General features: G+C 44.5%; 1 protein-coding gene across 2 annotated transcripts in view; it reads right to left on the bottom strand.

Annotated features, from left to right (window-relative positions):
• Slc9a8 (solute carrier family 9 member A8) overlaps positions 1-14,116 on the bottom strand; it is a 65,128-nt gene that overhangs the window by 37,677 nt on the left and 13,335 nt on the right. For both annotated transcript variants that reach the window (XR_779069.2, XM_010618233.3), the window contains exon 4: positions 2,202-2,260. Coding sequence is in view for 1 of the 2 variants with exons in the window: in XM_010618233.3 (XP_010616535.1) it covers positions 2,202-2,260 (59 nt within the window). In the remaining variant the exon portion in view is untranslated. The remainder of the gene's footprint in view (positions 1-2,201; positions 2,261-14,116) is intronic.

Below are 14,116 nucleotides of genomic sequence, written 5' to 3' on the forward strand. Positions count from 1 at the left end.
AAAAAAAAAATTTTTTTTTTGTTTGTTCTTTGAGACAGGGTCTCACTATGTAGCTGAGACTGACCTGGAACTCACTATGTAGCCCAGGCTGGTCTCAGAACCCACAGCAACCCTCCTGCCTCAGCCTCCCAAGTGCCGGGATTATAGGTGTGCACCACCACGCCTGGCAAAATCAAAATTTTAAAATGGGTGAGTACGTGATATACACATCAGTCTGGGAGTGGAGAGACGGCTTCTGGTCTGTGACTGTCCTCCAGCATAGCCACTCTCTGGACAGGTAACTTTATTTTCTTTCCCAATAGTTTATTGGTATATTTAAGGTAAACAATACAGTTACATTCGTCATTGGGATCTTGTACCTTTATATGATGTATCTTGGTTCTTATTTTTTCCCCATTCCCTGCCCTCCTTTCAACCCCTTCATCCTTTCCTATTTACAAAACCTTTGTTTCCATTTTTTCCTTTTCTCATATTTTTTTCTCTTCCCTTCTTTCCTTTTTCCTACCCTTTCCACTTCCCCTACTCCTTTAGCCCTTTTCTTCCTATTTCACACTATCAACTACACCATTTGAACCTTATTTATACTTTTAGTTTTTCACACCAGAGAAGCTATTTGGTATTACTCAAGTGTGTCCTATTTATTTCACTTGAGTATGGTCTCAATGTGCATCCATTTAGCTATAAATGTCTCTAGCTGTTTCTCATTCTTTATGGCTGAGTTGTACTCCACTTTATAGAAAAACCACATCTTCTTTATCCAGTCTCCAGTTGATGGGCAGCTGGGCTGTTTCAAAGTTTTAGCTATTACAAACTGTGCTGCTATAACCATGGGTGAGCATATATCACTGTGATATGATTCTTTTGGGAAGATACCCGGCAGAGGGATGGCTGGGTCAAATGGAACCTCTACTCCTAGTTCTTTGAGGTATCTCCATTCTAATTTCCACAGTGGTTGCACCAGTCTGCACTTGGGATGGTTAACTTTAACCAAGTGCAGTACAACAGAGAGAATGCACTCCCCGGCCCCTCTGCAGTGAAGAGCGGTGTACACATAGCAGGCCTTCAATATACTCTTCTGAGAGTTCATTTGACACATAACATATTCCCTGAATGTTCTTTTTCTTCCTTGAAGATTACTCGTAAGTTTCAAGTTGTGTTTTAGGTCAGACAATAGGCTTGTTTTGCAAATTTTATAGTACAATTTCATAGGCAAATTAACCTAAGCACCCAGAAGCTCCACCAAAGTAGGAAGGGCTCCAATGTGATAAGGTTTAATCACACAATTGTGATTTTGAAATGAAGCTCATTTTCCTCCACAAAATGGGTTTTGTGACACACTCATTCATCTCTCTCCACTCAAGTCTAAATAGCCCTCGGACCCAAAGTGATGCTCACATGCCAAGAACCACTGCGTAAACACGAGGGGCTCCAGGGCAAACTGACTCGGTGTGGTGTGGTGCAGAAAATACCGACCATGCCCAGAGGAGGTGCTGAACACAAGGCTCAACTTAGCCATCTTCTTTCTAGCTCTGAGACACTGGACGTGTCCCGAGCTCTCTGGAGCTTTCTTCTCCGCAAAAATAGGGTGACGATAAGCCCGGTTAGTCCAACTCAAATGGCTGTCATGAGGACAATATGAGCTCAAGTATATGGAGAGTACTCTGAGGTCAACAGTGCTGGACAAATACATTTTATTATCCTCAGCAGAGTGGAATGGAGCAGTAAACACTGTTTAATGTTTAATGCTAACTAGTAAGGATTATAAAAATGCAGGCAACAACAAAATATGAGACTGAGTGGTGTCATATTCACTTGAAACAGTTTGAGATTTACGCTTTTTCTAAAAATCACATGTAAAGGTATTGACTTGAATCTAATCATTTAACAGAATGTAATGGGACAGGCCAGATACACACTTAAATAATCCCAGCACTCTAGAAGGCTGAGACAGGAGGATCACGAGTTTGAGCCCAGCCTGTGCAATTTAGTAACACAGTGAGATCCGGTCTCAAAATAAAAAATAAAATAGGGCTGGGAATGTAGCTCAGTGTGAAGGCCATGGGTTTAATCCCCAGTAATGGGGAAAAACATTAATAGGAGAATGTGAGTAATGCAATGATAAGAAAGCCAGTGTAATGATCAATGTTACTAAAATGAACAACCACCAAGAACTATGTTATAAAATGAACAGACAAACCTACCTTCCAATTTGCCAGTTTTTTAAACTCTATAATTTTTATAACAGCTCCCATGAGAATACCTGGAAGAGAAAATACAAGATTTAATATAAATTTAAGATACAAGAAAGATTACTCCTGCTTATTATTCTAGAGAAACAATATTATCCATTGTGTCTCCAAAAGGTTTTGATGGAATTCTGCAAGTTTCTGTTTAAAAACACAAGAATGGGAAAAATTAGTGTGAAGTTTTTTAAGTCATACAAGTTTGTCACTTGCATCTCAGGCAAACACACAATGAAGAAATTTACAGAGCTCCGGGGGGAGGAAAAAGCTTTACAAAACAAGACCTAAGAGGGCCAGGGACTTAGCTCAGTGGTGCTATCACCTGCCTTGAAAGCACAAGGTCCTGAGTTTGATCCCTGGTACCAAAAAACAACAACAACAACAATAAAACTAGACCTAAAATCTTCTGCCTGGCCTGAAGATGTAGCGCCCTACTGCTTTTCATACATACGTCTATTTTCAATGTAAAATGGCAGAAGCAGCTAGACGTGGTGGCCTCACACCTGTAATCTCAGCACGCAAGAGGCTGAAGCAAGAGGACTGCCAGGAGGCTGAGGCCAGCCTGGACTACGTAGCAAGTTCAAGGCCAGACTGGAATATATAGTAAGATCCTGTCTCAAAAAAAAAGGCAGTGGGCTACATAGTGAGTTCCAGAGCAGTCTGAACTGCATAGTGAGACCCTGTCTCAAAAAACAAAACAAAACAACAACAAAGGAGGCAAAAGCTGGGCATGGTGGTGCACGCCTGTAATCCCAGCACTCAGGAGGCTGAGGCAGGAGGATCGCTGTGAGTTTGAGACCAGCCTGGGCTACATAGTGAGTTCCAGGTCAGTCTCAACTACATAGTAAGACCCTGTCTCAAAAGACCAAAAAAAATAAATAAATAAATAAAATAAAATAAAAAAAGGCAAAATATTACAAGCCAAGTCTGTCCTATGCTGTTTATTCTTATCATTAAAAAAAACAATCCCAAGATCAATTTCTCAGATTCAGATGGCAGCTCTATGGTGAATGTTTAGTGGGAGATAAAACCTAAATGCTGAAAATAATCAAAAGTAAAAGTTCTGTGAAATTCCTGGAAGAAAACAGACCATCCGAGTGCAACCTGTTTCCATAAAGCTGACAGGCCCATCACTCTCTCCTAAAGCACTCTCCAAAAATAATTCTCCAGAAAGTCCCACAGATGTAAGTTACAACTGCTTGGTTACTTGCTGGATAAATCACTCTTATCCCTGCTGGTCCATCAGAATCAACACAGGAGCTTTTTATAAAATAAAGACACCAGGCATAACTCCTGGCCTATGAAGTCACTCTGGGGTGGGGTGGGGTGGGGTGACCAAGGAGACCAGCGGACCAGGCCACCGCCACGGCGTTCAGAGAGGAGGCTTCCCTTCCACAGGGAGCTCGGCCGGAAGCAGCAGGCCTCTCCGGGTGGGGAGACAATCTGGAATCTCAGAGGTTCATCGGGAAAGGACTTCAATGCTACCTGCATGTAAGTGTATGGTGGGGGGGTGAGCGGGGAGATAAGTTTATTTTAGCTTTATAATTTTTACACTATTTGTGTTATTATAGATTAGTAAATTAACAATGAAAGTTTGGGGGAAAAAAAGAAAAAGAGAAAAGGACCAAACATAACAGATCCAAGCTCTAGAGGGAGTCAGATGAAGGTATGAGGGGGCGTTTTTACACTCACCCACCAGGTGGCAAGCGGCACTGATCCCAAGCCCTTTCTTAAAATTCCCCAACAGCTCCTTTTTCTTATTTTTTCAAACTGCATATTTTACTTTAAGGAATTTTAAAATTTTTTATTGGTCTATTAATTATGAAAGAAAAAGTCCTTTCAGGGCTGGAGATTTAGCTCAGTGGTTTGATCCTCAGTTTGATCCCCAGTACCCCAAAAAAGAAAAAAGTCCTTTCTGCTCACATCCTACCCGACCCCAGTCTTGCTGTGTCTGGAGACTATTTTAGCACCCTTCCCTATCTTTTTACATCCAGGCACTTGCCTGCACACTACTAGTGTGCATGTGTGTGCGCAGGTACATGAATGGCTTGAATCTATTTATATGAAATTTTCTATACCACAGTACATCAACCTTCTATTTGTTAGTTTGCTGAGTGTTAAATCCCAGAAGACTAATCGTGGATTATTATGTTGAGCACTGCCCGATTCCTTTTAACAGATTTACATGAAAATATCATAATATAAATACCTATTTCTACAGAGAAAACGTGAAGATTGCTAAAAGACACAGGAATAGATGCTCAATATCACAAATCATTAGGGAAGTACAAATCAAAACTACAAGGTATATTTCACACCGCTAGGATGGTTATAATAATATTCTTTAAAAAAAAAGAAGCTGGGCATGGTGGTGTACGCTTGTACTCCAGCACTTTGGGAGGCTGATATAGGAGGACAGCAAGTTTGAGCCCCACCAAAGGGCAAAGGCCTTGGGTTCAAGCCCCAGGACTGCAGAACAAAACTAAACAAATAGAGAAAAAAACCCAGACCCACACAAGAGTTGGCAAGGATAAAGAGAAATTAGTACCTGCATATATGGTGATAGGAATCTAAAATACTGTAGTTGGGCAATTCCTCAAAAAGTTAAATGTCGTTACCAAATGACCCAGAAATTCTAACCAGAACTGAAGACATGGGTTTACACAGAACTTATATGTAGCCGGGCGCAGTGGTGCACGCCTGTATCCCAGCACTTACAGGCTCAGGCAGGATGATCGCCTCAAGTGTCTCAAAAAGGAGGTAGGGTGGGGCAGGGACGTAGCTCAGCAGCGCACTGGTACCAAAAAAGAAAAAAAACTTGAACAAAAAACAATAAACTTATGCACAGATGTTCACAACAGCATTATTCATAGCAGCCAAAAGAAGGGAAAATCCCAAATAGCCACCAACTAATGAACAGACAACATGTCCACATGGTAGATAGCACATTATTCAGCAACAACAAGGGGTGAAGTACTGATGGGTGCTGCAGTGTGGACGCATCTCGAAAACAGGCGAAGCAGAGAAGCCAGAAACAAAAAGATCACATATTTTACCAGTTCCTTCATATGAAATTTGCCACAACAGGCAAATTTACAGGTAGAAAGGGTTTCCCAGGCTTGGGAAGAGCGGTTTGTGGATGACAGCTAAAGGCTACGGTGGTTCCTTTTTGGGGTGATGAAATGTTCTGAAATCGACTGTGGTGACGGATGCCCAATTCTGTGAATATACTGACTGCGCTTCAAAACAGGCGCGTCAGGTATTACTCAGACCACCGCCGAATAAACCATTACATGTACAAAAGCACACACGGATTTCCTTTGTAGGAAATGTCCAAAAGAGACAAATTCACAGAGACAGAAAGCAGGTTAGAGGTTTCCAGGGAACACAGGAAGAGGAAAATGGGGAGGGGTCTGTTTCTGGGTGTGGGGTTTCATTTTGGGGATGATGAAAGTGTTTTGGAACCAGAAGTGACAGCTGCAAAACCCTGAGAATATACTACAAACCGCTTGTTAAAAACCCAATTGTACAATTTCAAATGGTGAAGTTTATCATATGTGAATACCATTTCTATTTTTCAACAACTTTTTCACCGTCTCCCCGTGGACGGTAGTCTCCAACTGCTTCCTGCAGACGGCAGTGCTGCCCTGTGCTGGGGCAGAGCCAGAGACTGCGAAGGGCTGCACACAGAGCGCGAGCCCTTTCATCCGTAAACATGTCGAGGGTTATCCTCCAGGGTGACGAATCAACCTCCACCTCCACAGCCACACATCTTCACTGAGGCTGGACACGGAGAATCATCAGCTGCTAACGATTCTGCCGATTTGATGACAAGAAATCGCACTTTAATGTTTCAATTTGCATTAGTTATCATTCCTGATTACCAGAGAAGCTGAAAGGCTTTCTGATTTCTTTTTTTGGTACCAGGGATTGAACTTGATCCTTATGCTCCAGAGGCAGGCAGCGGAATCCCTGTGCTGAATCTCTGGCCCTTCTGATTTCATTGTTAAAGCTAGTGTTTTTCTGCTCTGCTAAAACCTAAACTTTCCTTTCTCCTTATGGAAGCACACTAAACTTTAACACCATGAAAATGCTTCATAATTACACATGCAAGAGTTACATCTGAAAAATCAGTGTTTATGAGGTGCTAGAAAACTTTTAAAAATATGATGTAATATTATTACTTGAGAAACCATTTTGAGATTGGTTCTAGAATTAAAGTCTGGTGCAACATTAAACTGGCTAACAAGTTTGTTTCCAATTTTGTCACACTGTGAACCTAGGGCCCTTCCACTGAGCTACATCTCCAGCTCCACCCTTTCCCCCTTCCTATTTATTTATTTATTTATTTATTTTTGAGACAAGGTCTTGCTTTGTAGTTCAGGCTGGCTCTGAACTCATTATGTAGCCCAGGCTGGCCTTGAACTTGCAGCAATCCTCCTGCCTCAGCCTCCCTAGTGCTGGGATTATAGGTACGCACCACCATGCCCAGCTACCTTCTTTCTTTTAATTTTAAGAAACAGTCTTATTAGATTGCCCAGGCTGGATTCAAACTTGTGATCCTCCTGCCTCACCCTTAAACAGTGCTTGGATTACAGGTGTGTACCACCATGTCCAGCTACAGAGGAAATTAATTTATAATCACACCCCTGGCCCCCAGATAGTTTTTGTATATTTCTGTCTGTAAAAATATTAAAGGGGTATATGTTCAAGCTACAAATTTTTGCTTATTATTCATTTTATAAAAGTGCTACCATCAGGTATGGTGGCACACGCCTGTAATCCAAGCACTTGGCAGCCCGAGGCACAAGGATCACCTCGAGTTTGAGGCCAGCCTGGGCTACATAGTGAGTTCAAGGCCAGCATGGACTATAAAGTAAGACCCTGTCTCAAAAAAACGTGCTACCATACTAATAGTTTCTGGTTTTGTCCTTGAGATGAGGTCTTACTATGTTGCCAAAGCTGGTCTCCAGCTCCCGGGCTCAACCAATCCTTGTCTCAGCCTCCTGAAGAGGAGGACTATAGGCACACACCACTGCACTGCGCCTGGCTCTATTATTAATATATTTTGAAACATACAAAAAATTTAAAAATTATTAAAGAGTGAAATTAAAGAATGAACAGGAGCAGAGTCTCCAATATTTTCTTTTGCCCCAGGGACCTTCGTGCAGATACCTCCTACAGATACCATCAGCCTCAGGCAGGGCATAGCATGCTCCTTCTCCCAGGCTTTGCCACTTCAAATGATTTCTAATTCTCAAGAGGATGCCTGGGAAAGGAAGGCTCAGAGAGTTCAAGTATCTTGTTTGAGAGCTTAGGGCCCAGAGCGAGGCTGGCCTGCTGGCCCCGAGTGTGTTCTCCCACCTCGCCAAGACACAAGGAGAAGCCGCAGCCACACTCACTGCGAACACTCAGCTCTCTCCCAGGAGCATGGCTGGCTGCTGCTTTGGCTGTAAAATAGCAGCATCCCCGGTCCTGGAGGTCACAGAAAACATGCAAAGTACATTAATGATCAGGTTACTGGACAGCACGTGCAACACGATACCAGCGCCAGGCACTGTGCGAATGTTTAAAACTTATGTTACAAGGTAATAAAACCACATAACACAGATGATAATAATATTAACAGATGCCAGCAGGTGCTGGTTCCTTAGAAATCAGGCATTCTACTAAGCAATTTCCATGAGTCATCTTGGTTAATGTCTGTACTGTCACCTGCATTTTACAGATAAACTGAGGCTGAGGCCCAGCCTCATTTAGCTAGTAATTAATTAGCAGGTCCAGAATTGTTTTAAAAATCAGTTGTTTTTATTTGGTCATGTAACAGACGCATATGGTATAATATTTTAAAGGTACAAAGAGCCAGGTGTTATGGATGTGCCTGGAATCCCATCTACTCAGGAGGCTGAAGCAGGATAGCAAGTTCAAGGCTGCCTGGGCAACTTAACAAGATCTTTTCTCAAAACAAAACAAAACCACTGGGGGTGTAGCTCAGCGGCACAGCATCTGCCTGGCAAGCACAAGGTCCAGAGTTCAATCTCAGTACCAAAAAAACAAAAACCAAAACAAAACACACACAAAGTATAAAAAGGCACACAGAGAAGATTCAAGTTTCCCATCCCTGTCTCCTTTTCTCCATTCCAATGGTATCAGTATCTTGGTAATTCTGCACATTTAAGAGTGCCTGTGCATTTGTAATTATATATGTGCACCTGGATGTACATATCAAAAATTTTAAGATAAATGACAGTACAGTAGTCACATCTTCCTTTTTAAAATACTTTTGGCTTTTTGAAGATGGGGTCTTACTATCAGTTTATGCTGGCCTTGACCTCACTATGTAGCCCAGACTGGCCTCAAACTCATGGCAATCCTCTTGCCTTAGCTTCCCATGTGCTGGATTATAGGTGTGCACCACCATGCATGGCTACATCTTTCTTTTTCAATATAATGCAAATCTGAGAAACCATTCCAAACCAGGTGTGGTGGTGCACACCTGTAATCCCAGCATTTAAAGGTTGAGACAGGAGGATTATCGTGAGTTTGACGCCAGCCTAGACTACATAGTGAGACCCTGTCTCAAAAAACAAACAAAAAAGAAACCATAAGATAAGGGGTACCCACTAATTTTTTTTTCTGGTACCGGGGATCAAACTCGGGACCTTGTATTTATGAGGCAGGCAGGGTACCACCGAGCTAAACCCCTGGCCCTTACCCCCAATTTTTTGTTCTGCTAGTAGCGCAGTGTTCCTCCGTATTCACATCCCAGACATGCACATGTCCAAAGTAACAGGCAGGACATGTTTTCTAGGCTTCGGTGTCACTGCCAAAATACACAACACAAGCCACGGCCATGGCACAGTAACGACCTTGGTTATAAAGTTATTTCCACTGGGGTATCGGGAGATGCACCTGCACTGGAGCTCTGTTGACACAAACCCGACAGTTCTCACAGCCTAAACCAAAGTACCGCTGACTTGTGCTTTCACCCTTTCCTACAGTTACATGCCCCCAAACCCCTCTCTGACTGTGCTTTTCAGACAGTGGGCATCAGGAGTGGAGCAGTCTTAGGAAGCGTACCTGAAGGACGCAGACTGGGAGCCGGGTCACTCGGCAGCTGAAGGCAGGGGGAGTACTGGTGGTTCCCCCTCTGGGTTGAAGTGCAGGTGCGAAGACTTGCACCTGAGCTGGGCTGGGCAGGTCAGTGTGGAGGAGGCACACTGGCTGGGGCCAGCTCTCTGGTGAGGGAGAGGTACTAGGGAAATCACAATTGGAAAACCAGAGAATTGTGTGGCTGTTGCTAAATGCCACTGATGCTTTGAAAAGAGGAAATGACAGACGAGAAGCAAGGGCCTCCTGGTTGCATTTAGAGAGACCCTCATCTTCTGCAGCTAGAGGGCATGTGGAGCTAAAGATGGGCACAGTTTATCGTTCAGGTTCCCACGAGCCTTCCTGGCCTGCCATGGCTACATCTCCGTATTTTGGAAAATGAAACTCCCCATGCAGTCTCAAGATTACAAAGAAATCTCAAATGAGGTAAGTTCTGTACAAGACAGGCTCGACACTTGCGCCTTCCCTTGACCCTCAGACCAATAACCAGGGTCAAATCTTAGTGGTGGGAGGCCTGCTAAAGCAGCAGGGGGGTTATACACTGGAGAACCTCACTTAACAGCCTGGATGTGGATGCTGAGGAACAGAACACAAAGCAAGAGAAAAGGCAGTGGGTTCATCTGGCACCCATGACACAGGAAGCAGCACTCAGCCCAGCAAGGGCTCCGGGAGGTGGCTCTGATGCCGAGCGGCACCCCGGAGACTGGAGAAAGTAAGGGCCACGTGACAAGAATGGATTCAAAGGTCAGAACAGCATGAGTGTAAGAAAGACTCTCCTCTACAGGACTGGCAGACCCACGCGGTGACTGTGGCCCTTGGAAGGGCCTATAGGACCAAGTGGCCAGGTCTGTGCAGATAAAAAGGGACAGCAGCACAGGGAAGAGCCCCATGGGCCTGGTTACTAAGAGGTGCTGTTATGGCGCAAGCCTTCCCAGTAACACTGAGGATGACAAAATTCTGGAACTGCAGAGGCAAATGACAACACTGGGGCTGGGGATTTCGCTCAGTGGCACCACGCCTACCTCACAAGCACAAGATCCTGAGTTCGGATTCCTGGTACCAACAACAACAAAATGGCAACAATGACACACAGCAAAAGGAGTGGAACAGTGAGGCCTAACCTGCAGGCACCCATGAAGGCCCTTGCTTAATGTGTACCACTGAAAGGAACCAAGAAAGGAGCAGAATGTTGGGGTCAGCCACCCCAGTGGAAAGCTATAGTCTGCTGCCAAGTTTCCAGAGCTGAGCCAGTTCTTGGATCCAAAGCCCACAGATCCAGAAGAGCCAGGTCCATGCGGAAAGCCTTGAAATTCCACAGCAAGAACAATCAGTGATGACGGGCCACTCCCTCCCCAAAGAGACCTGCAGCCATGCGGGCAGACAGCTATCAACTGGGTGGAGAGGTAAGACCTGGCCCAAATTCCACCAATGCTGGTCCACTTGTCAAATCAGCTAGCTACTCAGTGGACCTTCCTCTCTTTCAGAGACATACTGAGCAGCTGGCAGAACTCTCACATTAGTTCTTGACCTTTCCAGTCAAAGTTACTGCGGTCAGAAAGGGCAAGCAGTCACGCCTAATCTGTCCCAACATCCTTGCCCAAACAAATCAGCACCCTGGACAGAAGAGCAGACTATGGCCACCCTCAAATACTAAAACAACACAAGGGCAGTGGTTGGGCCCCTGCAAAAACTGAAGAGATCCTGGTAGATGGCGGTGGCCTAAAGCCAACCCCAAACTGCAGCAACTGTGCCAGGGTGTAGGGGAACCTCAGGTCTGGTGTGAGGCTCCTGACCTGAAAACCGTGTTCTCTACCTCTTCAGGAAGAAGGATCAGAGGCAGCCCACAGTCCCATGGGCAGACGTGGGATGCACCCTGGTCTTGTTTCAGGACTGTGTCAACACCTCCTTTCTGTCATAACAGTCCAAAAGGCCCCAGACCACCTGGATATTCACAGAGCACCACGATGGCCTGTTATACCAGTAACATCCCACTACTCTGGACGGATGAGCAAGAAGTGCTGAACAGATACTTTGGTAAGGCACACAGACTTCAGAAGACAAAAAGGCTCAGGCTTGCCCACCAGAGAGTCTTAGTGCTTGGGTCTGGGGCATGCAGAGACTTCTACTTTGTAGCACTAAGGAAGGAGCACGCTGCCCAGGAGGCCTCCAGATTTCGGAGGTAACACATGCCCCAGAAATGCTATCTCCAACAAGCCCTAAGAGGGTGGCTCAGCACAGGTCTCTGGGGTTCTGAAGCAAGGCTACCACTTGCAGCAGAGAACTACATGCCATTCACAAAAGCTGTCCCAGCATCCCTACTGTCTTGCACAGACAGAACACCTGAGCAAGGGACATCAAGGGAGCATATGGCTGGAAAGGTCCTTCACAAGCTAAGCTGTCAGACCTAGGAGGTTACAAGGCCAGGTGGGACTCACAGCGATCTAATTGTAAGAAGGCATCATGTTAGAGACAGCCACAGGCCACAGTACACTGCATGAACAGATGACCCAGACTCCAGATGATCCAGTCACCTACTACTGACATGAACACTTCTCCTTCCCCTCCTACCCACAGCACTGTCAGGAGGTTTTTGCAGCCAGCTGACAGAGTTAAAAAAGAAAACCCAAGCTTGCTTCATGAATGATTTAGCCAGCCTGTGACCTTGACTACTTCAGGGACTGTGCAACAGATGCACAACAGTGGCTGTGATCGCAGAGCTGGAAGACACAAACGTACCCAAAGCAGGAGCTCTCTCCCATCAAGCTGATCCAACTACGGCCGTGCTGAATGGATGCCAGGATGGCCACAGAGGCCAATTCATACTGCACACGACACCACCCCTTGAGAAGACCAGCCAGCCGCATGCCTACCCTGGAAAGGACAGCAGTTCATACCGAGTGGCAACAAAATGTGCCAGCCAGGATGTCTTTCCACCAGCACTGCCATCCAAGGGCCCACAGTGTCGGAGCCATCCGGGGTCCTGCATAACTGTCTCAAAGTAAGAGAGTCACTTTATGCCAATGGAGGTGGGCACACAACTATGGACACCTCATGGTTCTACGTGATATGGCACATCAACCAGAAAATGCCAACCAGCCAGAGGGGTAAAATGGTCTTTTTTTTTTCTTGGTACTGGGGATCGAACTCAGGCCCTTAGTGCTTACGAGGCAGGCGGGAGAACCACTGAGCCAAACCCCCAGCCCTGTAAAATGGTCTCTTAAAGATGGTGCTGAGGCCAGGCGTGGTGGTGCACGGCCTTCATCCCAGAACTCAGAAGGGTGAGGCAGGAGGATTGCTGCAAGTCTGAGGCCAGCCTGAACTACACAGTAAGACTACATCTCAAAAAACAAAACAAGAAAGATGGAGCTGGGGCCAGGGATTTACCTCAGTGGTTCTGTCACCTGCCTTGCAAGCACAAGGCCCTGAGTTTGATCCCTGGTACCAAAAAACCCCCAAAAACCTCACTGACAAAGAGTACTACTCTTAAAATTAAAAACCAGGGAGGAATTAATATAATTAAAAGCACAAGCATGGTTAAGAAGGTTAGAGGGGGTGCTGCTGGGGATCCTATTTACTCAAGTTCACAAAATATGGTTTTGCTAACTATCCCCATAATTCAGGCTAACTCTTCGCATTTAAAGTCAAATTTCCAGCCCGTAACCCTACTCTGGCCTTTTTTCACTCTAGAATAAAGTATGATGGGAGAGAAGGGGGTCCTGTATTTGCTATTTACAACAGAGGATATGGGCAAGACAGTGATTTTACTTTCATTCCTTACAGATTTTAGCTCAAATACATAAAGTGAGTAAATATTACGTGGCCAGTAAAAAGAACTGTGAACTTGACTAGTATGTGGAAATAAACACACACAAATATGTCTGTACTTGCCTTCGAAGAGAATAAATCATAATAAAAATAGTTGAAGACATCAACGGAGATTTTTCCATTTTCTGTGTAGTGGTTAGTGAAGAAAAATATTTTTTTAAGCCAAAATTACAGAATTCTATAAAATAAAGGAAGTATCCTAAAAGCTCTCAACAAGGGACACGAAAATCTCTTCAGATTTTCATGTTGACTCAGTTACTTGGAAGGCTCAAAATAAAAAGGGCTGGGGGGAGCCAGGGATTTAGCTCACTGGTTCCTTTACTTGTCTCAAAAATACAAGGTCCCAAGTTCAATCACCGGTACTAGAGGATAAAAAAAACAAAATAGAGGGCTGGGGTGCAGCCAGGGCTGGAGTGCTTGCCTATTATATACAAGGCCCTGGGTACAACCCCAAAACTGCAAAAAAACAAATTCATGTTGATGCTTTTTTCTACAAAGAATGAAACAATAGCTGGATCCTCATTTGAAAATACAATAAAGTAGTTAGCAGGGAAAAGTACTTTTATGTGCGGGTGGACACAATGCACTTTTCTACACCAAGTGTTACCTAGGAACACAGAATGTTTAACCAAAAAACAGGCCAGTGCTGGCTCTAAGCTATGGCTGGCTATTTGTAACCTCTGGCTGCAAGAATTCACCCCTGAAAGGGCAAATCTCACTTGTTCTGGCTGCTTCATCTGGATTCTTTGTTGGCACAAAAGTTGGACATTTTTGAAATGGTAGTGATCTCAGTATTTTGTTACACAGTGCTCCAGTGGGAGAAAACATTTGCTTCTACTTCTACAGCCTTATGAAATACAGAACTATTCTCACTGCTTTGTCAGCATTTCCAGATTCTAAGTAAATGTCTTTTTTTTTTTTTTTTTTTTTTTTTTTTT

This window comes from Fukomys damarensis, unplaced genomic scaffold (assembly GCF_012274545.1).
Source record: "Fukomys damarensis isolate Sample0158 unplaced genomic scaffold, DMR_v1.0_HiC HiC_scaffold_22, whole genome shotgun sequence".
NCBI classification, from domain to species: Eukaryota; Metazoa; Chordata; class Mammalia; order Rodentia; family Bathyergidae; genus Fukomys; species Fukomys damarensis.